The sequence below is a fragment of the Caloenas nicobarica genome, chromosome 9 (genome assembly GCF_036013445.1).
Source record: "Caloenas nicobarica isolate bCalNic1 chromosome 9, bCalNic1.hap1, whole genome shotgun sequence".
Classification (NCBI taxonomy): domain Eukaryota; kingdom Metazoa; phylum Chordata; class Aves; order Columbiformes; family Columbidae; genus Caloenas; species Caloenas nicobarica.
Window position 1 is genome coordinate 17,893,824 of NC_088253.1, and position 23,089 is coordinate 17,916,912.

General features: G+C 60.7%; 2 protein-coding genes across 5 annotated transcripts; one reads left to right on the plus strand and one right to left on the minus strand.

Annotated features, from left to right (window-relative positions):
- Nucleotides 1-39: 39 nt before the first annotated feature.
- Nucleotides 40-8,196, minus strand: FCSK (fucose kinase). 3 transcript variants are annotated; one of them, XM_065641078.1, is made up of 24 exons: nucleotides 8,043-8,195; nucleotides 7,796-7,953; nucleotides 7,650-7,700; nucleotides 7,436-7,561; nucleotides 7,163-7,235; nucleotides 6,777-6,874; nucleotides 6,547-6,627; nucleotides 6,338-6,457; nucleotides 6,003-6,144; nucleotides 5,633-5,760; nucleotides 5,429-5,530; nucleotides 4,851-5,021; nucleotides 4,710-4,777; nucleotides 4,460-4,547; nucleotides 4,183-4,300; nucleotides 3,755-3,965; nucleotides 3,493-3,659; nucleotides 3,163-3,390; nucleotides 2,868-3,011; nucleotides 2,628-2,747; nucleotides 2,367-2,554; nucleotides 2,069-2,168; nucleotides 784-1,007; nucleotides 40-635 (listed from the first exon to the last, which is right to left on the minus strand). In XM_065641078.1, the coding sequence occupies exons 1-24, from the start codon at nucleotides 8,110-8,112 to the stop codon at nucleotides 519-521; spliced, it is 3,093 nt and encodes a 1,030-aa protein (XP_065497150.1). In that variant the 5' UTR covers nucleotides 8,113-8,195; the 3' UTR covers nucleotides 40-518. The 3 variants fall into 3 exon arrangements, with proteins under 3 accessions (XP_065497150.1, XP_065497149.1, XP_065497151.1); XM_065641077.1 differs by having other exon boundaries at nucleotides 4,183-4,547; nucleotides 8,043-8,194; XM_065641079.1 differs by lacking the exons at nucleotides 40-635; nucleotides 784-1,007 and having other exon boundaries at nucleotides 2,076-2,168; nucleotides 2,367-2,475; nucleotides 4,183-4,547; nucleotides 8,043-8,196.
- Nucleotides 8,197-9,126: 930 nt separating this feature from the next.
- Nucleotides 9,127-22,605, plus strand: ST3GAL2 (ST3 beta-galactoside alpha-2,3-sialyltransferase 2). Of its 2 annotated transcripts, none has more exons than XM_065641150.1 (8): nucleotides 9,127-9,203; nucleotides 17,123-17,387; nucleotides 17,469-17,894; nucleotides 18,015-18,208; nucleotides 18,626-18,805; nucleotides 19,000-19,045; nucleotides 19,202-19,321; nucleotides 19,864-22,605. In XM_065641150.1, exons 3-8 carry the CDS (start codon nucleotides 17,562-17,564, stop codon nucleotides 20,035-20,037), a joined length of 1,047 nt encoding a protein of 348 aa, XP_065497222.1. In that variant the 5' UTR covers nucleotides 9,127-9,203; nucleotides 17,123-17,387; nucleotides 17,469-17,561; the 3' UTR covers nucleotides 20,038-22,605. The 2 variants fall into 2 exon arrangements, with proteins under 2 accessions (XP_065497222.1, XP_065497221.1); XM_065641149.1 differs by lacking the exon at nucleotides 9,127-9,203 and adding an exon at nucleotides 16,558-16,793.
- Nucleotides 22,606-23,089: the final 484 nt, after the last annotated feature.

The following is a 23,089-nucleotide window of genomic DNA, read 5'->3' on the forward strand; positions in this document are numbered from 1 at the left end:
GGAGGGAGGAGCTAGGGACAGAGCGGCCCAAACACATGCTGGGAACAAGCTTTTTTTTATTCAAAGAGACTGCAGGGACTAGTAACTCACTGCAGAAATCATCTCTCAGCACAGGTCAGGGACTTGATTCCACATGTAGGAGCATTTGATGCTGAATGGGCAGCGCAGGCCTGGGCTGCTGGAAGAGCAGGAGGGCTCTTGCTAGAGGCAGCACCACAAGTGCTGTTCTATTCTCGCTGGAGAGCCATGAAAACTGGAGTGAAACCCCAAAATCAGCCTGCAGGCCCTAGTACACTGTCCTTCCAGCAAGGCCACTCTCTGGGGATGGTTTTGCCTGCCCAGCTCGTGACAACTTCTCCATCATCTCTGGTTTTTGGGGCAAGTAGCAGCACAAAAAGGCCATGTCAAGACCTAAGGCACCTGCTAGAGCCAGCTGAAGGAGCTGCCCCTAACACAGCAGAGACTTCTCCCTCCTCTGCCCCATACGTCTGCCAGGAATGGGTCAGGGCTGAAGACCTTCACACAGCCACGTCCTCTCTGGAGTGAGCACCATCCTTCAGATCACATCCCACAACATCCACAGAGAAACCGCCCATGTCCACCTCAATGCTGTGGATGCTGAAGTTGCCCAGTCCCTAGGAAAAAAAAAAAAAGTTAGGGTTTGGGCAGGAGCCATCAAGGGACCTGTTCTTGCTTCCAAGGTGCTCCTAGTGCTTGTGCTAGATAAAGCAAGTTTCTGCGAGCCGCCTGTGACAGCAAACCACCTGAGAGCTCACATCTCACCTCGGTTTTTGCTAGAATTTGGCGCAAAGCCTCTTTCTGCCGAGGGGCTTTGGTCAAGACGTAAAGGAAGCCACCGCCACCAGCACCAGCCAAGCACTGCCCGTAGACGTGGGGCTGGAGAGCAGCCATCATGCGCCTCACGGCCAGCGGCTCACACCCAGGGGCCATACACTTCTTCTGCTGCCAGTAGCGCTCCAGACACTGGCCAAGGAGCGGCAGGTTACCTGCAAGGGAGAGGAGATCGCAAACCGTTTGCCTCTGTTTCTTGCCCAAGGGGCAGAAAACTGTCACTGCCTCTCCTAGAATCACAGAATCGTTTAGATTGGTAAAGACCTTTAAGATCATCAAATCCAACCCTTACCTAACACTATCAAGTTCACCACTAAACCATGTCCCTGAGCACCACATCTACACATCTTTTAAACCCCTCCAGGGATGGTGACTCCACCACTTCCCTGGGCAGCCTGTTCCAATGCCTGACAACCCTTTCTGTGAAGAAATTTTCCTAATATCCAATCTAAACCTCCCCTGGAACAACTTCAGGCCATTTCGTCTCATCCTGTTGCTTGTTACTTGGGAAAAGAGACCAACACTCATTCTAGTAATCCCTCCCTGTCACATTACTTGCTATGAATTAATGCACTTCCTCCAGATTCTAGTTATAAACACCTAATACAGTCTAACTGAGCTGTTGTATCTCCCTGGCCTGTTTATTAAGCAGCTCAGGCAGTTAAAACTGGTATTGTAGCTCCTGTTTTTCTTTCTCTGCCTGTAAAATCTGCTTGAGCTGCTCAGCCCAAGCTAAATTCCACCTTCTCATCTACCCAGTTCCTCCCAGCTCTGCCTGCTGGAAAGGAAACCCAGCCCTATCACATTGCTGTTTATTTTTAATCCTCCACAGGGGGAGAATTTCCGTGCTTTAATGCTCCGGCTTCCCCTCTACTGCAGCTAAAGGCCAAATGAATCCACTGCACAGGCTCGGCACAGCCTCCAGCCCCATCACAGATGGCCTGTGGAAAATCAGCCGGACTTAGCTTGTCTAACCCCCGCTTCCTCAAAGTCTTCCTTCAAGCCTGAATTTTAGGGCATTGCCTGTAATGTGCTGGTTTTCAGGTACTGCCAGTAATATGCCAGGCCTGGGGGGAGGATTTGAGGTTTCTGCAGCTGCAAAAGTCTGCAACCCCCCAGCCCTTTTCCTCCCCCAGGACTGCACAGACCCTCCCTGGGAAAGTTTGTGTTCCTTTAGTAGTTCAAAGGGTCCCATCCCAGGGAAGGGGGCTCACACCTTGCCTCAAGGCCTGGGCACACTCCTCTGCGTTGCTCACCAGCGCGTCGGCATTTTGCACGGCGGAGGGCAGCCTGGCGTACCAGTTCCTCACCACATCCTGCAAGAGGCCAGACCATCCCTTGTCACCACCCAGCTGGCTCCAGCAGCACCCAGGGAAGCAGTGTCGCAGCTGCAGCCTTCGGTGCCAGCTCCCATTGGGGTGGGAAAGCTCTGCACCAATTAAGGGGATGGGCACCAAAGACCATAGGGGAGCAGAGGCCAAAGCCTGTGGCACCCATGGGCACCCAGGTGTTACCTGGAGCAGGTTGCGGGCCAGGCGGGTCTTCCCCGTGTACACCAGCAGCAAGTGATCATTGAGGGTCTGGGTAAAACCATCTGGCACCAGGATCTTCTCCACCTCCACCCTGAGCGGCAGCTGGGCCTTCGACCTCCCGATTTTGATGCCAGGCACAAGCCCACCCACCTGGTCCTGCCAACCGCCACCTGCAGAGCAGAGGGTCCTCCGCCACCGCCAGACCCCCCACCCCACAGGCCATCTGCTTCCCCCGGCTGCTACCTGTGGTGAGCCTCTGCTCAAGGTGCAGCACGGCGTGGATGAGGGATGGGGTGCTGGCTGTCTTCCCGGCCGCCCGGTACAGCGCTGCCATCACCGCTCCCGCCAGGATGCTGCTGGTGCCTGCAGGGAGCACAAGTAGGGCCAAGGGCAGTGAGGAGGACACACCAACCTGGTGCTGGAAGCAGGAGGGACTCCCTGGTACCAGGGAGGGACTCCCCAGCCCTTTCCCTGCAGATTTACCAAGGCCAGATCCATGGGGCAGCTTGGACCAGGTCTGCACCTCAAATCCGCCCCCAAAGTTCTCCATCAGCTGGGCCCCCAGTGGTTTCTGCGAGGGGAACTGCACCACCTGGGTGCAGATGAAGGCAGCTTTCAGCAACGCTCCTGAAAACACACAGAGAAAGCAAAGCTGATGCCTGTTGCGCTACCTGCTCCCTCACCCCACTGTCCGAAAAAAGGGCCACGCTGGTACCATGGGGTCAGGACACCAAGGGGACATCACAGGTAGGGAGCTGTGGGGATGGTGACACCTCACCTGGCGCATGCGGCTGGCAGTAATCCTGCAAGTGCTCCAGCTCCCGGCACACCAGCTCCATCGCCGCCTCGCTCTGTGGCATCCCACCGAGGCTGGTGAGGCGCAGCTCCGGCTCGCTGATGCGCCGCACCTGGGCGCCGATGGGCCGGCACCCATCCACCAGCACCGCTACGTCCACCACAGCCCCGCCATGCTCGTACGTGATGGGGGGGGTGTCGCTCCAGCCGCCTGCCAACGCTCACCGTCAGCCCCCCGCAGCACCCCAGCTCCTTTTCCCCCAGCACCACAGGAGAGAGACACGGATCATCCGTCTGGGGGACACACGCTCACCGGAGAGGTCCAGGCGGGCTGGACACGCCACCTGCACCCAGTGCCCCAAGGGTGGCAGCTCCACCTGCCCCACGCTGACGAACTGGCACGAGGACATCACTGCCTGCCGGATAAGGATCTGCTCAGCTCCCTCGTAATGCCGAGCCGCTCTCACCAGCAGAGCTGGACTGGGAAAAGAAGGATGCTGAGCCCACTGGCATGGCCCCCTGCACGTGATGATGCCCGGGACGGGGCAGCTGCCCCTCACCAGCCCCAGCCTCACCTGCTCATCCACTTCTGCCGCTCAGCAGCCAGCTCCCGGACACCACCAGCGATGTCCCCACTCTCCAGGTGCCCAAAAGCCAAGGCCCACTCCCTGTTGGCAGCGGGGCCGCTCCGCAAGCCTCCTTCCCCTCGCGCCATGCAGCCCAGGACGTCAGCGATGCAGGCGAGTGCCCGGGCTGCGATGCCAGCGTCACCAGCCGTGGAGGCAACTAGAAAATAAAAGGAGATTGCAAAGCCATGGCTAGGCTGCAGGTCACCCCACAGCAGCCCACTTCTGCAACAAGGGGTGAGGGGACTTGGACAGCTTGCACCCACCCTGCCGGTGGGACCCCATGGGTTCTTGCAGCAGGGAGTCATTAGAGGGGGTGGGGAGAAACAAACAGCCCTGATACTCAAGAGATGTAACACACAGCAAGTCCAGCTCACCCTCGTCCAGCGTGCCCAGCACGGCCTCGTGGTAGCCCTCGTGGATGGCGCTGCGGGTGAGGGGCAGGAGGCTGCTGTCCCGGCAGCCCAGCAGCACCCGCCGCACCTTGTGCTGGCCCTGCAGGAAGAAAAGGTCCCGGCGGGTGCCCAGCTCAGTCACCCTGTCCAGGCAGGGCAGCAGCTCCTGCCACGACATGCGCCAGGCCGCCCGCCAACGCGCCAGCCGCTCACTGGCCACTGGGGCCAGCAGCCACAGTACATCCTCCAGCCCTAGCACCTCGCAGGCGTGCAGCACTGGGAAGAGCCGGGCGCTGAGCAGGCAGCGGCTCCTCCGCGGCATCTCAGCGTCCCAAAGGTCTCCTTCCCTGATGGAGGGAAAGCATGTCAGAACTGTCCCAGGGCTCAGGGACACCTTCCAGGAGGGGAGCTGGAAGGCAGGATGGGTTGGGGTGGCTGTGCCATCTCCCACTACAGCCATCCCCAGAGAAGCAGGGGTCTCCTGTCCTGTCCTGGCACGTGGCACTTACCGTATGCCTGTACGGTGGAAAAACTCAGCCCAGGGCATGTTCAGGTAGGTGGCCTTGTCAGCAGGGCTCTGCGGGGGGATGGAGGGGATGGTTACACCTCGGCTTCATGGGGAGCCTTGTGCTGCCTCACTGCTCTTGTACCTGCCAATCGTCAAGGCGGCCGGTGAGCGTGAATACGCGGCAGGGCAGGTCACGCAGCCGGACATGGTGGCCTTGCAGGACAATGTCACGCAGAGGACAGCCCTGCAGGGCTGGCGAGGAGTCTGCAGCAAGGCCTGAGAGGAGGCAGCCAGGACCAATCTCCAGGGGACCCTGTGGAAGAGGCAACAGGGCATGACATGGCACAGCCAGCCCCACAGCAGCCCCCAAACCAAAGCCAGCCCCCAACCTCGGAAGGCGACAACCACCCTGGGTTTTGTCATGTGGCTGTGGGGACATGGACTGCATAAATTCAGGCCAGGTAACAGCCTTCACAGATCTGCCACAATAAAGCCCCCAAGGAGAGTGTCTGCCCTGGTCCCCAGGGAGGGACAGTCCAGAGGTGACAACATCCTCTCCTTGACTGCGCCACAGTCTCCAGCACCAGCCAAAAGGCAGCCAGGAAGAAGGGCACCCCAAATCTCACAGCCATGGGTCCCCCATCCCAGCCACAGCCATCCCACCCCACTGCCAGTTCAATGCACTGAGGACCCGGGGTCACTCCCACCCCAGCCACATACCTGGAGGTGACAGTGCTGGATGACACTGCCGGCTGCCAGCCGCACAGCTCCTTCCAGCAGGCAATTGGTGACCGAAGAGCCATCCTCCAGGAGACAGGGCTGCTGCCGGGGGCACAGAGGCACGTGGGACCAGGGTCCAGCCATGCAGCCTGGAGCAACCCCCAAAAAATGTGCACGAGCAAGGCTGGGGACAGAAGGACGTACGTCCACGTGAGAATAGGCTGTTTTACAGAAGCGGAGGTGGCTGGCAGAGCCGGGCAGGAGCGTCAGGCTGCGGATGTGGTCACTCGCAGAGGTGGTCATATAGTCATAGGATGCATTGGGGATGCAGGCTGCAGGAAGGCAGGAGAGCTGTCAGCGCCCCAATGGCAAATGTGGGGGTGCCTGACACCCATGTGAGCCAAGGGCAGCTCGGCTGAACATCCCCAGCCAAAGAGCTGAGGAGACCTGGGGACCCGCCGTAGCAGGGAGAAACAGCCGGGTGCCAGGCCCCAGCCACCCCATTTCTCTCCATGCAGGGGAAGGGGATTCAGGGATGGGTCATGTCACACATGCAGGTCAGAGTGTTGCGCACCCATGCTAAGAGGGAAGGTGCGGAGAGCTGTCCATAGGACAGAGCGGGCACTCCTCACGCTTGCATCACCACCACCCTTCACGAACTCCTCTTCTGTCATCCCCTCTGCCATGCACAGCACGATGTCAAAGAAGAGAGAGAGCTGGGGAGAGAAGGGACTTGTTGGGTGCAGCCGGGCTGGCTGGAGCAGCCACCCTGACCCCCACCATGCTGCTGGGTGCTCCCCTCCTGCCACCTCTTCCACCCAAATCTGGCGGTACAGGGACAAACAGGCCCTACAGAGATGCTTGACACCTGTGAGGTGAGGGGTCTCGTCCCCCACAGAGGGCTGTCACCTGGATGGGTGGTGCCCCCGAGTCCAGCCCCATGTAGGTGCAGGCATCCAGGGGAGGGACGACGTGGGTGGCCAGAAGCTGTTCAGCAGCATCCGAGGAGAAGAAAACCACCCCACAGACCTGCCAGAGCACAGCAGGGCTGAGGCCATGGCCATGGTGACACGAGAGATGGGGCTGGCAGGGCCACCAACGCCCAAGTTGTGCCGTACCAGCGGGACGGTGCCGTCAGGCCCTGCGCACTGCTGGATCTGGGCCTCCGTGCCTTTGTAGATGATGTTGCGCACCAGCCCCTGACAGCGAGAACACCCAGATGAGCTCCTTAGAGAGCCCCAAGCCAAGCAGCCGCGGCAGGGCTGGGACCTCAGCACCTGAGGGACCAAAGGGGCACGGACCCCTGCACCTCCAAGGGATGCCCCTTGAAGGGGGAGCTGCTACCGACCTCCTCATCGGTGAGGTAAACCCCGTGGTTCCTGGCATACGCCTGGCTCCCGGGCACCGCAATCACTCTGACACCTTGGAAGCTATCCCAGTTGATCCCTGGAGAAAGGGATAGAGACCAGTGCCCATTGGGGCAGCACGCGTACCCCCACTGGGCACGGTTGCTTGAAAACTGGGCTCACTGCAGAGGCGGTGACAGCAGCATCCAGCCTCGGACACCTTGCTGTGGGCACAACGGATGCTCCCAACAACACACAGATCAGCAACACCCAAGAAAATGCACCCAAATGGGGGCACAGCACAGGCTGAACCGGCTGTGCCACTGCAAGCTCCAACTCCTGTCCTGAGCCAAAGCGGGGGCTGGAGGCAAGGCTGGTGCCCACTCACCTGGTACCGTGGGCACGGTGAGGAGCATGTCAGTGCTGCAGACCCACACGCCAGGCGGGGAGCCCACACAGAGCTGCCGAAAGAAGGGCCATATTCCCTGGGCTGGCACAGGGCAGGTCCGGCCCTTGTGGGGCACCCACCACCCTTTCACCCTACTGGGAGACTGCTGAAGGCACCCCGAAAGCTTCATGGGGAGCCGAACCCACCCCCATGCTGGGGTGCCAAGCATCCCACGGCACGAGCCCAGTGCCCCGTCCCCCAGGCCACACAGACCCGGTGTGTCATGGTCCCCAGCAGGCTGTCCAGGTTGCAGACCAGGGCTTCAGCCAGGGCGCTGGGGTCCTCCACGGGCAGGCAGGTGAACGCCCGGCCACAGTCGTCGAAGGAGAAGTCACGGCCCTGGCGGTACGGGGAACAAGGAGGGGGTCACAGGGAGGGAGAGGGTGTGAAGTGGCTCCGTGCTGGAGGGTCCCAGGTCGGCTCTTACCATGTGCAGAATGAGGATCCGGGCGTCCCGCAGGACATCGGAGGTCACCACCTGGGAGGACAGAGCAGGGCACAGTCACCGCGGCCGGGGCAGCCGCCCCCCCGGGCCCACCACAGCCCCTCCGCGGCCGGGGACAGGCCACTCACCGTGCAGCCCGCCCGGGCGCTGAGGTGCTCGGCCGCCACCAGCAAAGCGTTGAGGGTGGCCCCGCCGCTGCCCAGCCGGGCCCACGGGTCTTCCACGGCCAGGAGGAGCGGGGGGGGCCGCGGGCCCAGGCTGCCCCTCAGCCGGCGGGCCTCCAGCTCTGCCAAGCGAGAGGCCGGCGGCGCTGAGGGCTGGCACCCCCCGCCCCGCCCCGGGGGGGAGAGGGCGAGCGCCAGCCCCGCCGCTTGCCTCGCTGGAAGGCGGACACGCAGCCGCCGCGCTGGCAGGTGAGGAGGAGTACGCTCCACTCCGCCGCCATCGCTGCGCCGGCCCGGCCACGCTGCCCTTCGTCCCTTTGTTGGGCGGCGCGGTGCCTGCTGGGAGGTGTAGTCCAGCCCCGCCAGCGCCCCCGCGCCCACTGTGGGCGGCTCGCCGGTGAGGGACTACATCTCCCAGCGTGCACTGCGCGGACAGACAGGCCCCGGGCTGCTTAAAGGTACAGTGTACCCCTGCCTCGGCGCTGTCCCCTCGGCGAGGGGCTTGCAGGGGAGGAATAGAGGTTTTGACGTTCTTCTGCCCCAAAACGACTGCCGGCGGCCGCGCGTACCCCCAAGTGCCCCGCGCTATCCCTGTCACGAGCCCGCCCGGCCTCAGCCCAGCTCCTCCCAAGGGCTCTCCAGGGGAGTGGGGGTGCCCCGGTGCGGGCGGTGGGTGCCGGTGACCGGTGGGTGCCGGGGTGGGCGGCTGGTGGGTGCGCGGTTGGACACCGGGGGTGCCGAAGCGCCGGTGTGAGTGCCAGGGTGGGTACCGAGGAAGGCGGTGCACCGGGATGGGCAATGGGGTGAGATATCGGGGGGGTGTGGATGTGCCGGGGTGGGCACCGGGTGGGTACCGGGGAGCGCCGATGTGCCGGGGTGGGCACCGGGTGGGTACCGGGGAGCGCCGATGTGCCGGAGTGGACACCGCGGGGGTTACCAGAGTGGGTACCTCGGGGTGCCGGGGAATGCCCATACGCAGGGGTGGGTACGAGAGGACGCCGATGTCCCAGGGTGGGTACCGGGGTAGATACGAAGGATGCCGATGAGCCGCGGTGGATACCGGGGTAGCTATCAGGGATGCTGGCGTGCCGGGGTGGGTACGGGGATGGATACCGGAGTAGATACCGGGGATGTCGTTGCGCCGGGTGGTCGCGGCGCGGCCCCGCTCGCCTCCTACAAGTCCCACAAGCCCCGTCGGGCGGCGGGAGGCCGAGGACTACATCTCCCAGGCTGCCGGGCCCGGCCCCCCGCCCCGCACAGCGCGGCACGGCCCGGCCCGGCCCCGCACGGCGCGGAGGGCGCGGCGCGGCGCGGGGGGCGGCGGCGGGGCCCGGGTGCGCCCGGCGGCGGGGCCATGCCGGAGCCGAGCCAGGTACCGCGGCGGGGAGCGGGCCCGGAGGGGGATGCGCGCACGGCCCGGCTCGAAGGACCGGTCCCGGGAGTGCGGGAACGTGGGCTGCGAGCGGGGGACGCTGGCGGGGAACTGCCCCGGTGCTGGGTGCTGGCCCTGGGGAGCACGCCCCCGGGATGGATTGGATTCAGCCCCGGGGTGCTGGCTCCGGGAGGATGCGCTGGCCCCGGGAGGGTGCGCTGGCCCCGGGTGCTGGCCCCGGTCCTGGGGTTCTGGCCCTTGGGAGGATGCGCTGGCCCCTGGAGGACGCGATGGCCCTGGGAGGATTCGCTGGCCCCGGTCCTGGCTGCCAGTCCTAGGGTGCTGGTTCCGGCAAGATGCACTGGCCGAGGGGGCTGGCCCAGGCCCTGCGGTGCTGGTCCCAGGGAGGATGAGGATGCAGTGGCCACAGCCCTGGGGTGCAGCCCCAGGGTGCTCCCCCCCAGAGGATGCGCTCACCCTGGGGAGCTTGCCCCGGTAGGAATGTTGGGGCTGGGGCTGGTGTGGCTCCCCGCAGCCCGGGGGAGCTGCCTCCCTCCAGCTGTGTGCCCCGGGGTGGTGCCATGGGGCCCAGACCCCAGGGAGATGCTGGGGACAGAGCTGGGGTGGCCACAAAGGGGACCAGGATGGCAGGGCTGGCTGTGGGTGCCCCCAGCCCCCACCAGTGCCTCTGTGTGTGTGTGTAAGGTCCCTCAGCAGCAGCGTGACACATGGCTGTGTGACACACGGCGTCCCTTGCTTGCATAGCGGCAGCCAGGATTTCACAAACACAGCACAAGCATCCCTGGGGACAGGATAGGAAACTGTGTCGCCAAGCAGGGGAATGTCCCTTCCCTGCTTCTATGCTTGCGGAGTTCCAGCATGGGTGTTGTCATGGTTTCCGATCAGCGTCTGACCTGCCAGGGTGTGTGCCTGTCCCGGTGTTGTGGAGTGTTTCTCTGGTCGAGGCTGCCAGAGTGGGGTTGGTACCAGTGCCTGGTTTTTAGGGCCTGGTGATGCAAGGGGTCCCCATGCACTCGGGGGGCTCGGGTGCTGCCAGCACAGGGTCAGGCGAGGTTTTGCTCAGGCTCCAGCTGCAGAGCCAGAGCACTTATTGCAAAGCTCCCAAATATTCCCCTGAGCCAAGGGCTCCCCATCCTAGCAAGAGGATTTAGTGGGGGGAAGATGGTGCTAGGGCAGCAGGTGAGCTCAGACCAGAGGAAGGGCTGTGACTCTCCTGCTGCAAAAAACACAGCTGGGTGAAACCAAATAACATCAACCCCACAAAACTTGCTGAGCTTCCCAGCAGGAAAACGGGTGACCTCCAAGCTGGTAGAGGTGGTTTTGCCCCCTGTTATCTGAGGGTGCCAGCCAGGGGCTGTGGGGCTCCCCAATATCAGCACCATCCTGAGCAGCAGTACCAACCGCGTCCCAGCCAGGGCGGCAAGTGGGGACGGGAAGTTGCTCAGTGCTTTGGGCTCGGTTTTCGTTTTCCTTCTCCTTTCATCAGAGCCAGATGTTGCATCCGCAGCAGTGAAGCTTGGGGTGGGGGTGGGAGGGCGCTGCCTTGGCTGCTGTTCCCATCCCGCCATGCACGTTGCACGTCTGTCTGTCTGTCCTCATCTGGCAGCAAGCAGCGGCCCTGCTGCCGGTTATGTGCAGCGGCTGCCTGTCAAAAGCGTTTCCCTCTCCTCCGAGGAGCTCATGGCGGTTCTCAGCAATGGCAAAGACGCGATCCACTCGTCCGCCCACGCCACGCCGGCGCTGGAGGCAGGCAGGGAGCGCAGGCAGGGAGCGCAGGCAGGGAGAGCAGGCAGGGAGCGCAGGCAGGGAGCGCAGGCTGGGAGCGCAGGCAGGGAGCGCAGGCAGGGAGAGCAGGCTGGGAGCGCAGGCAGGGAGCGCAGGCAGGGAGAGCAGGCTGGGAGAGCAGGCTGGGAGCGCAGGCAGGGAGAGCCCCGGCTGCCACACAACAGGGAAACTGACTCAGGCTTGAATTCTCATGCCCAAACAAGCTCCAAACTGCCGCTTTTCAGCACAAGGCTCCAGCGGCAGCGAGAGCACAATGATTTCCCCACCAGCTCTCAGCACGCCGGATGCCACCCGGCTTGGCCCACGCCAAGGACCCAGCAGCTTAACGGCTCTCGTCTCCTCCCATTGCATTTAATTTTTGCAAGAGTGCAAATTGCTAATTGCTCTCCAGCAGCTTGGCTGACTTCGATGCTTCTCAACAAGCTGTGATTTATCAGAGCCCACAAATCCCTGAGGGCTTGGGATGTGGTGGGAGAGGCTGGGAACCTCCTTTCTGTGCAATGCTGGGCTCTGAGTTGGGCTCTGGGTGATCTCTTGGCTCTGCATCTGTCTTTGCCATCAGCATCTCCCAAAAGCTTTTACAGAGACTGCAGGAGATTTGGACCCTGGCTCCTCAGCAAAGTTCCCAAAGACACCCCCAAAAATGCACAGGAATGAATGGTGAATATATATAAATAATACATGTATATTTGCATGTGTGATATATGGGTATTTATTTTTTTTCTTACTGGACGAATAGCTCAGTGCTGGGGTTCTAAAATAACCCCCACAACAGTCACTCTTGGGAAACCAGAGCAAGGTGCAGTCACTTTGCTCTGGGTGCCACCATGTCCCCAGCAAGGGACTTTTGATCTTCAGCGGTAATTGGGCTAATTAGGAAAATGTAAGTGCTCTCCCTTCTCCCTAAGTGTCTGAGCAGAGCCTCAGCTAGCAGAGATGAGAAGTTGGGTTCCTTTGCCAGGGGAGCTGCTCTAATTTTACATTTAATGGGAATCCCTGGCAGTAACTGGGCTATGTTGGGACCGACGGCCTTTGGCCGGGGGAGCCTTTCGTAACACCCCTGCAATCAAATCTCGTAGGCAGAATTTTCTTAATGAGTTCTGTAGCCTCTCAGCACCACCTACAAATGGAGCAAACCCTGGGCAGTTTTACTGGGCTTCCCCACACATGCACTGAGTTTTCAGTTCTCTGCTCAGGCTGTGTCCTGGGGGGTAGAGGGGGGCTTTGGGTCACAACACCCAGCAACCAGCCCTTGAAAGCCTTTCGGTTTCCACCACCTCCCATCCTCGGTGCTGCTGAGCCCCAGGGCATGGGACAGTGAGGCACAGGGGGCCCCCGCACCCCTGCTTGCCTTCCTGGGCAAAAGGCCACGGCTGGTGGCAGCGGTGCCTCCCCGGCGCGGCGTCCGCTCGTCCTGCACATATTTTCCCAGTGAGGCATTGAGTGTGAACCTAACATGTGTGGGCTAGTAGAATGAGCTGTGGTGGTGGAAGGGGAGCGGTTCCACCCCCAGCAGCTGCAGCAGCCGATGGGGGGCTCAGGGTGCTGCCGACGGCTCCCTGGGTGCTGGTGACAGAGAGTGAGTGGGGGGCCCTGTCCTTGCTGGGGAGCACACCCGCCTGCAGCGTGGCCACCTCCTTAAAGGGGGCTGAGGATGTGGGGAGACTGATTTGGGGGTGCAGACCCTGCTGACCCCAGCCCACAGCCGTGGGAGGACGAGATATCCAGCAGCAGGCAGCTGGGCGCCGACAGAGCCTGGGGAGGATGGGAACAGGAGGAGGCAGCAGGGGGGTGGTGAGAATTGGGCTCTGGCGTGGGCTGGCCAGCACCCTGCCTGCTAGCCAGCCCTGAGCCTGGTGGGAGCCAGCCTGGTGGTGCCTGATCTGCTGGTACCTGATGTGGTGGTACCTGATGTGGTGGTACCCAACCCAATCACTCGCTGGTACCTGACCCAGCAGTACCCGACCTGCTGGTACCTGACGCGGTGGTTCGGTGGCACTTTACCTGGTGGTTTGTGACCAGGTGGCTCAGTAGTATCTGATCTGGTGGTACCTGGCCTGGTGGCTCGGTGGTACCCAGTAGCTAGGGCAGTTGGTGCAAACTGGGGGCGCTGGGGGGTGCAGGGCAGCACGGCTGGGTCTGCCCCATGGCTCTGCTGGGCTCTGCAGGAATTCGGGGTTGAGGCGGCAGAGTTTCCCTTCTGCATCAGGCTGAGCAGCGAGTGCCCTTCCCCTCCTCGTCTGTCCCAGTGCAGGGAGCCAGGAGTAACAAGGCCACACAACAGATGTGGCCTTGGGCTTATCAACCCCCCTGCAGCACTGGCACAGGGGCTGGGGGTCCCCTTGTCCCCCCAGCAGCCCAGGGAGGGAGCGCTGGCAGGCTGCAGGGGGCTGGTGTAGGGGGGGGAAGCGGCGCTGGCAGACGGCCGAGCAGTGTCCCTTCTCGGGGACAGGGGCATCAGCCGTGTGGGCTGGTGGTGCATGTGGCTCATCTGTCCCAGTGAGCCCGTGCATGTGAGCTGCAGGGGCCGCTGGCTGCTTCTGCCAGTGGGTGTTTTCGGAGGGGTGAGGATGGCCAGATGGGCTCTGCAGCCAAAGCCCCCCACATCCAGCATCGCCCATGGGGCAGCGCAGCGTGTTGGGGCTGGAGCACGTGCCCACGGGGTCCCCACCGTGCTGCGGTCAAGCTGAGGGGTTTGGGATGTTGCTGGATGCATCCCTGCAAGCTCCATCCACCAGCAAAGGGTGGGAGCATCCCTTCTTGAGCTTTCCCACTGCTGGGACCTCCTCTGTGCCCCCAAATCCCATAGGAAACAGCTTCGGGAGTGGCTGGCTCCATCCCAGCTCTGCGCTGGGGATTTGGCCTCCTGTGCTCTTTCCTGGCCCCATCCCAGCACTGAGGGATGAGCCCAAAATAACCCCTTGGGATGCTGGGCACGAGGAAACACTGCTGTTGCCAGCTGGGGGTGCGAGAAGGGTTTAAAGCATGGGAAACCCAATTAACTCGGCTCCATTAGCTGATTGAGCCAGCTGATAAGAGTATGATTAATTAAAAGGATGAAGAATAAGTTACCAGGTCCTCGCTGCCATCGGGCTGTGTTGATGGCTTAACCCATGAATTGGCTTCTCCTGTTAATACCTGGTGCCGGTCAATCCTTCATGGCATCGCTGAATAGCAGGAGAAATATCCTTATCCCGGGTTCGCTCTCTGCTCCTAGGGGAAAATTTGATCCCTCTGGATGGGTGGTGCAGGAAAAGCCCATTTTAATTAACCGTGCTTTTCTCATTGGGTCTCAGTTTGGCTTTGGAAGCCAAGTGATGCAGAAGGATGGGAGCATCGTCCCCTCCCGCGCTGCCCCGGGCAGGTTCCCGTTTGCCATCCCCCATTTGCAGCGAGCTAACGCGAGCTGACGGCCCGGCAGGGATGAGCTCCACAGCTAAAGCAGCGTGGGGGAGGGCTGCAACCTTGGGCAGCCACTCGGGCCACGGAAAAAAGGCAAATTTGAGCAGTTTTATGAATTTTTGTAGTAATCCTGCTCGCTGAAGCCAGGCCTGAAACGAGGACAGATTGCCACTTGGTGTTTCTTTCTGCCTGGGGCTGAAGGAGGTGGGAGAAGACTCACACCCACTCCCTTCCTTGTCAAAAAAACCCTCCTGAATCTCTTTTTTCCATCCACGACACAGGAGGGATGCAGGTCTGGAATAAGGGGTCCCTGTGCGTTTCCCACTCCTTCACCTGCAGAAGCTGGGTGCTGCTCCAGCACCCGGTCAGCGACTGTCATTTTCCAGCAAGGAAATTGGTGCCAGCAACCTCAGGATATCTTAGAAATGAGCAAACAAAGCCAACAAGAACTAAAAAAGCTGGGTGGGGATGCACTCAAAGGTGTTACAGCCGATGGAGAAGAGGAAGGCATTCACCAGGCCCTGAGTCTGTCACTCCAGCATTCATCCCCAAATTAAAGATTATACATCCTGAAATGAAAGATTATATGATTGGAAAAATCATCCAACTGTAAAAGCAGCAGAGTGATTTGCCGGGACCTTTTAATAGCCTCGCTTCGTTAGCTCTTGCAATCAAAGAGAAACTCATGTTTGATGAGCACGTGGTCTTCAGGAGGTGATTAAGGAGACCAGGGGATGAACTTTTATTTAATGATGTTGCTGAGTTACTGGGCTCTCTCACCATGGAAAAAATCCTGGAATCCCCTGTTATTTTAAGAGGGAAACATCAAAACCTGGTGCAAAGAGCCCTTGCGATGGCTGGTGGGGTTTGATTTGGCGGAGGCAGGTTTGGTTTGACTTTGGGAGCTGGCAGGGATGGACAGTTGATGCTGGGGTCTGTGAGGAGCAGTGCAGATGGAAACAGCCACCAGCCCCTGCTAGGGAAGTGATAACTCAAATGAGCTGCTGGTATTTAAGGATGCTGTAACACAGGACCTGGGTGGGAGGATGGTTTTTTTCCCCGCCTGAGGTCAGGGGCAGCTCTGGGAGGCCCTGGGATGGGGCTAGACGAAACGCGCTCCAGATGCCGGCAAGGCTGGGATGTGGCAAGGAGCCGGAAAAGGATTTTTTCCCCCTTTCACCGGGAACTGAAATACCGCAGGCACGTGATAACCGATTTCCTTTAGCCTTTAAAAAGCCCCGTGGGACAGAGAGCGGCAGGAGCAGGGGAAGGGGGCTCAGCCCATCCCGCCTGGCATCTTTGCCACGTCACAGCTCAAAAAAGCCCAAAATCACCTTTTACCTCCAAAACTTTCCAGCATTGTGCATCTGGAGAGGGGGTTTATAGCTTTTTACTGGCTTTTTCCCAAATTCCCCTCGATGAAAACCCTCCCTTTAACAACCACCCCTGCTTTTTCCCCTGGCAGCAACCCAAGAAACTCGTCGTAGTCACTCGCCGGCCGTTCATGTGCCATGTAGGCGTATTAAAACCTCCCTGAGTTGGGAAGAGGACTGGGGACAGTGCTTGTGCCTGGGATGTGCATCTATTTTCTGTTTTCTTTAAAGCCCGTCACCACTTGGACAAATATTTGACAGCGGGTTAATGATTTGTGCAGGAGTCATCTGTGCCTGCAGCGTGATAGGCTGGGGGGGGATTTTTAGGTCCATGCTCAGGTCTCCCCCCATCCTGGCAAGAAGCTTTTTGGGGGGTTCAGCAGCGGTTCATCCCCGGTAAGAAAGCTGGTGGCTTCTGGAGGGTGGTTTCTGTAGGAAAGAGGCATCCTCAGATGCCTGCCGGCTCTTAATTAGCATGGCTGGCCTAATTGGGGCCAGGGCTGAGCCGCGGAGGCGATGCTGCTGCTGGGTTTGGCCTTGGGGAGGTTCTTACCCCAGCATCCCCCTCCCTGAAAAGCCCCAGATGGGTCACATCTCCGTCCTGCCAGGGTGATGGATCCTGTCCCAGCTCAGCAACTGTGTTAAAAGGGGATTTTCAGCCTTTTGGGTTTTTTTTTCCCGAGGAGTGGGGTCTGGCTTTGTCCCCTCAGCTTAGGGAGCTCGGCTGCTCCCCCCGTCCCTCCCCGGGCGCAGGCACCGGCACCTCTGCCTCGGCTATTTTTACCCGCCGGGATCACAAGCGAGCGGGTGACCTTCCCCGAGGGACGCTGCCGCGCGGGGAGGGGACAGCCGCCGGCACCGGGGCACCCGTCGGGCTGCGGAACGGCTGTTTCCCGGCTGTCGTGGCGGCAGTGGCAGCCGGTGAAGAGCGTTTTGGAGGGGCTGCTTGTGGCTTGATAGAGAAGGAGGATTGAGCCGGCAGAAAGGAGCCGCTTGTTCAGCTCCAGAGGCAAGTTCATGGCTGAGCCTTTGTCTGGCAGAGAGAGGGAGGGCACAGCCCGGGAGCTGCCGGGAGCTCCCCTGGCGCTGCTGGTGACGGGCGATACCGGCATCTCAGCTCTCTTTGCAACCCTGCACCTGCTTGTCCCTTTTGGGGACAGCTCATCCCCTGCAGCCCCACACGTGAGGACAGGCTGGGTGATGTTTTTGAAAAGCTCGATGGGGAACAAACAAACTCCTCGGTTCCCCAGCACCCTCCTCCTGCTCGGGGCAGCCCCCCTGCTTCTGCCACGTGCGTCGCAGTCCTTGAACACACCATACCCCTCCTTCCCGATCCAGGTTGGTGTCATCACGGCCATGTCCCCGAGCCAGCGGCTGAGGGCAGCGTGCCAGCGGATCAGCTAAAGCCCGGGGATGATGAGAACCGTCACAGCCGAGTGCCGACCAGGACCTGGAGGAGCCACGGAGGTGCGGTGCCGCGGCTGAGGCCGGCGTGCCGAGCCGTGCCGGACTCCGGCGGTGGCTGCTCTCTGCCCGGCACGTGGAGCCGCCGGGGGCCCTCGCCGCGGCTGGACCACGCGGATGGAAAGCTGCAGCCCGGCAGGTAGGAGCCCGACATGGCGGGGGGCTCCGCGTCCCCCTTCTCCGCCGCCACCGCGGTGATCTAAAGCTCTCGGTCCCTCAGGAAGCCTCGCTGGCCGGCTGACGCCATCCCGCACCCTACATCCCAGCCCTATGCCGGAGCAGGCGCCCTCCCCGGCTCAGCCGCCCGCCGACCATGAAGTGCTCGTTGCGCTTCTGCTTCCTCTCGACCGCCTTCCTGCTCGTCTTCGTCATGTCCCTCCTCTTCACCTACTCCCACCACAGCATCGCCTACCTGGACCCTGGCGGGCTGGGTGGCATCCACCGGGTGAAGCTGGTACCCGGCTACGCGGGGCTGCAGCGGCTCAGCAAGGGGGGGCCGTACCCCCGGGGCTGCGCCTGCCACCGCTGCCCGGCCGAGGAGGCTGGGGCTGCCGAATGGTTTGACGGGCGTTACGATGGTGCCGTGTCCCCAGTGTGGACCAAGGAGAACATGGACCTGCCACCTGACGTCCAGAGGTGGTGGATGGTGAGTGAAGGGACAGATCCTCCACTCCCCAGGTCCCCTAGCAGTGTGGGGACACAGTTTTCTCCTCCACGGGCGAGGAGGGGGCTGCTGGCTGATGCCACCACTTTCTCCCTCCGGCAGATGCTGCAGCCTCAGTTCAAGTCCCACAACACCCACGAGGTCCTGAGCAAGCTCTTCCAGATCGTGCCGGGGGAGGATCCCTACCGCTCCCGCGACCCGCGCCGCTGCCGCCGCTGTGCCGTGGTCGGCAACTCGGGCAACCTGCGCGGCTCTGGTTACGGGCCGGAGATCGACGGGCACGACTTTGTCATGCGGTGAGGGCAGGGGAGCACTGTGTGGGGGGGACACTGCCTGCCTGCTCAGCCCCACGCGCGGTGCAGAGGCACGGGGCAATGCTGGCAGCACCGGTGGGTGCTGAGCTCCCGCTGTGCACTGCAGCGGCGTCTCTCTGGGTCTGCTGTGAGTCAGGAGACACCGAGAGGGTTGTCCCTGTGCCATACGCCACAGCCCAGCTCCAGTATCTTGGTCAAGGAGCCCATCATGGGTCCTGCCCTGCCATCACCCTGGGCTGGCTGGTTGGGGGGGTCCTCAGTTGATCCCAGCACCCTGAGCGTCAGCAGGCTGGGAAACTGCTCCTTGGCAGCATTCAACAGCTCCTAGGGGACACTTGTGTCACCTGCAAGGGACAAGATGGCTGGGAGGGGGTGTCACCTTCCTCGCTCTCTCCCCAGGATGAACCAGGCCCCCACGGTGGGTTTTGAGGGTGACGTGGGCGGTCGGACCACACACCACTTCATGTACCCTGAGAGTGCCAAGAACCTGCCTGCCAACGTCAGCTTCGTGCTGGTGCCCTTCAAAACCCTGGACCTGCTCTGGATCGCCAGTGCCCTCTCCACCGGCCAGATCAGGTTGTAAGTACCTGGCGGGCACTGGCAGCACCGGGCCGGCTGCTCGCCTGCCGCAGGACCAGCTCCCCCGGGGGCTGTGGGATCCATCGGTTCCTCCCTCCCGGAGCATCCCACGGCACTGGTCCCTTGGCAGTTCAGGCTGGGGTTGGGGGCACAGAACCCCAGGGAGCTCATCTGCCTCTCCGCTTTTTCCCCAGCACATACGCACCTGTGAAGCCTTTTCTGCGGGTGGACAAAGAAAAGGTGAGCGGGTGTCATCCCAACCACTGCAGTGAGTGCCCACTTGGCCACGGCCCCTGTCACCCCATCTTCCCCAGGGGTCACCCCACCTCTTGGTGCTCCTTCCCCTGGTGCTGATGCTGAAGGGAATGTGGTGCTAACCCCAGCCCGTCCTCCCAGGTGCAGATCTACAACCCTGCCTTCTTTAAGTACATCCACGACCGCTGGACGGAGCACCACGGGCGCTACCCCTCCACCGGCATGCTGGTGCTCTTCTTCGCCCTCCATGTCTGCGACGAGGTGGGTGATGGCTCCTTGGGGTCCTCCCCCAGGCTGTGGGTTCCTGGCTGGCACAGAATCATAGAATCATTTTGGTTGGAAGAGACCCTCAAGATCATTGAGTCCAACTGCTAACCCAACACTGGCACTAAACCGTGTCCCTAAGAACCTCATCTATGCATCTTTTAAACACCTCCAGGGATGGTAACTCCACCACTTCCCTGGGCAGCCTGTTCCAATCCACCAATAAATTTTTCCCAATATCCAATCTAGACCTCCCATGGTGCAACTTGAGGCCATTTCCTCTCTTCTTATCGCTTGTTACTTGGGAAGTGGCTTTGCTGGGATCCTGAGCCTCACAGGGTTAAGGAGGGAGGTAGCTTCCTTTTGTCCAGCTGCAGCAGTTTCCCTATGGTGATGGGCACCCTTGAAGGACAGGACAGCTGTGCAGGGGGACATATGGTGTGAAATCCCCCCTGGCAGCACAGCGGGTGCTTGGCCAAGGGGCTCCCAGGCCCGGCAGGGGGGTCGGGGCTGGCTCACCCCCTTCTTCCCCATTGCAGGTGAACGTCTTCGGGTTCGGCGCTGACAGCCGGGGCAACTGGCACCACTACTGGGAGAACAACCGCTACGCCGGGGAGTTCAGGAAGACAGGGGTGCATGATGCCGACTTCGAGGCACACATCATCGACATGCTGGCCAAAACCAGCAAGATCGAGGTTTACCGGGGGAACTGAGGGATGCGGCTCCTCTGGCTCCCCGGCCCTGGCCAGTCCCGGCTGCCCGCGGGGGCAGAGGGTCTCCCCGGCAGCCTCGGGCGATGGGCGCCGGGTGGGCAGCACAGCCCCGCGCCACCCACGGAGCCACCCTCAGCAATATTTGGTGCCTCCAGCAGCCAATCAGGTTCAGAGCTAAAGGAGACTGTTGGCTTTTTTTTTTTTAATTATTATTATTATTATTATTATTAAGAAACTCAGCTGAGAAAGCATTTGTAAACACAATCAGCGACGGACCGAGCGGCGGGGGTGTCCGCTTTGCATCTCTTTACAGTCAAACCAAATGCTGCTCTTTCTAAAACAAGACAACCCCCCCCACCCTCCGAAGCCGGGTGACTTTGGAGAGCACCCAAGAATCGTGTCCGGGCCAAGGGAGATGTGGCGGCCAAGCAGCCTTGCCAGAGGAACCAGCTGCTTCTTTCTTCATTTTGGTAATTTTTTTTTACCCACCTGGGGCAGCCGCTGCCGTCACTTCCCTGGGGAAGGCTCCTGGCACACAGGCAGGTCCCAGCGTCGTTGCGAGCACATGGACCCATCAAGAGGAGCTGGTGGCTGTGGGAAGCCAACCATCGCCGGCCGATGCTCTGTCGCGGGCTGGGGGATGGAGAGAACCCTGGCTTCGGGGCCGGGCATCCCTGCTCCTCTTGGATTGAGGAAGGGTAGGATGGATTTTGGGAGTGACCAGGCAAAAGGCAGCTAAGAAACCCGCAGGAGTGGCAGCCTGGTCCCTCCGGCTGGGCTCCCTCAGAGGATGCTCCAGGGATGCGGGATGCAGCAGCGGGTCCTGCCCCGCCAGAGGGAAGGAGCTGAGATTTCCTTTTGCTTTCAGGCTGGGAAAAAAACAGATTAGAGATAGCTTTAGTGGGTGAATGAACCGTGCTTTTGTGTTGCTATGAAGAGACAGCTTTGGTGAGAAGCTGAAATCCCAAAGTCTTTGCTCCGTTTGTGAGGGTGGGCCTTGGTTTACACCAGCTTGGTGCAGCCAGTGCCCTCGGGGTCCCCGCGGCTTTTCGGGCTGGACAGGCTGCCCTGGGGCACGGGACAGGGAGATGGAGAAGGAAACTGCCTCCCCAGAGGTGTAACTAAAACCACTTTCTTTGGGTCAATCAGGTGGGTGGGGTGGTTTTCTTTAGAAGATTCTGGAAAGCTCAAGAAAAAGGCAATCATGGGAAAGGTCCTCTGGAGAGGGACCCTCTGCCTGCGCAGCCGGCGATGGCGCTGGGTGCCTGGCACGGCGATGGGTGCCCGGGGCGTGAGCCCCACGGTGCCTGGGGCAGGGGCTGTGGGGAGCCCTGCCTGGTTGCAATAGGTATTTGAGGAACAATCACCGTAGGGTTTTTTTGGGCTTGGAGGTTGGTTTTTTTACCCTTTTGTATCTGGCTTTTCTGTAGCAGCCTCTTTACCTGTTTCTCTGCTTCGGTTTGGTTGTTTTTCAGAGTTTTCTTCTTTTTCAGATTTCTCTCTGCAATCATCAAGGGTTTGGGTCACCTGGAGCAGGCATTGAGCATCCCCTGGGCTGGGGAAATTAATCTTTTTTTGTGGTGGGTTTTAGTAGAAGCAGCGCCGCCCCGACACAAGCAGCCTGCCCACAACCCGCGGCCACCACAGCCAGCCTGAGCCCCCTCCCAGCCCCGGGACATGGAGACAGGTTGCAGTGAGCCCCAGTCTCCACCTTCTTGGGTTGTTTTTTAGGGGAAGAAAAATTAAAAACATAAAACCACGAGCAACTATGAGTGCCTTGACCATCTCCTGTCGGCTATGCCAGGCTGTGCCGCTCTGGTGTTGGGGGCTTGGCCGATTTATCTGGCAGCTGTACCTGTTTCCCAAATTGCGCCGGGCTGGATCTTAACTGGGATGTGCTGCTGGGGGAGACATGGACACATCCAGGCCTCCACACCGGTGGCCAGGGAGGCCAAATCCAGCGTGATGAGGCTGGACCAGCTCTTGTCCCAGCTGAGCGGGGCCAGGCCAGACAATCACAGGGCGAGTGGAGACGCCGGGCACCAAACCCGCCGGCAGCACCGTGCCGGCATCTGGCAAAGGGCACAGTCACGGCTCCTTGCTGCCCTGACAGTATTTTTTTGTCTACTTTCCTTTCCCCACGCACTTTTTTTTTTTTTTTAATTATTATTATTATTTTTTATTTAAGCTGTCCCGCTAGGACTCGCAACCACTTCTGTTTCTTTGGCAGAGTGGCCGCCGGTGCAAGGAGCAGCCTGCACGCCCGGTGGGGCTGCCGAGCACCACTGTACTGTACATAGAGGAGATGTAGGCAGAGGCTGCGGGCAGGGGACGGGCAGGCAGGAGGTGCCCGTCCTTGCCCACCTGGCAGAGGTCGTCTTCATCACGCAGTGCCTGACGGAGCACCCATCGCCTCCCGCCCTGCCGGGACAGGCCAGTGCTCCGACCCAGGGCTAGGAGCAGGCGGGTGGCTTCGCCCGTAGCCTCTGTGTACATGGGTACTTCTGCACACAACTGTCTTAAAACAACTTTTTTTTTTTTTTCTAAAAAAGTCAATAAAAACCATGCATCGGTACCGCTCTGTGCTTTCCTTTCAGTAGTCCTGCCTGCTGTGCCTTCGCCTGCACACAAGCCCAGGTGTCAGTGGAGTCAGGAGAGGAGGGAAAAGGAGTGGGAGTTTTGGTGGGGCTGGGAGGATCTTCTCCCTCTCCCTCTGGGCTGGACATCAGCCACCGGCTGCAATTAACACCCGTCCCCCAGAGCAGGAGCTGAGCTCACCCCAGGTGCCTGGCAGCAGAGCCCAACACAACCCTACGGGCAGAGCCCACAGTTCGGTGATGGTGCCGCTCCTACAGACCCTGGCTCTGTCTCTGGTACATCCCTCCTGACCATCCTCGGAGCCTAAAATAGAGGCTCCAATCCCACACGGGCACAGGGAAGGACACAGACAAACTCTTAGGATGTGATTTTGAAGGCAGGTGCAGGCAGGGGAAGCGGCTTTCCCTGGAGTGACCCAGCTGGGCCACAACTTGCTCCAGCTCCCAGTGCCAAA

Bases quoted from the DNA above. Each gene is read 5' to 3' on its own strand.
- FCSK (XM_065641077.1), bottom strand. From the start codon at position 8,112: ATGGCGGCGGAGTGGAGCGTACTCCTCCTCACCTGCCAGCGCGGCGGC. The intron at 7,701-7,795 runs GTGAGTGGCCTG...CTGTCCTCCCAG, and splicing joins GCGCCCGGGCGGGCTGCACG to GTGGTGACCTCCGATGTCCT. The intron at 3,012-3,162 runs GTGAGGTGTCAC...GTGTGTTTTCAG, and splicing joins CTGCCAGCCGCATGCGCCAG to GAGCGTTGCTGAAAGCTGCC.
- ST3GAL2 (XM_065641150.1), top strand. From the start codon at position 17,562: ATGAAGTGCTCGTTGCGCTTCTGCTTCCTCTCGACCGCCTTCCTGCTC. The intron at 17,895-18,014 runs GTGAGTGAAGGG...TCCCTCCGGCAG, and splicing joins ACGTCCAGAGGTGGTGGATG to ATGCTGCAGCCTCAGTTCAA. The intron at 18,806-18,999 runs GTAAGTACCTGG...CTTTTTCCCCAG, and splicing joins TCCACCGGCCAGATCAGGTT to CACATACGCACCTGTGAAGC.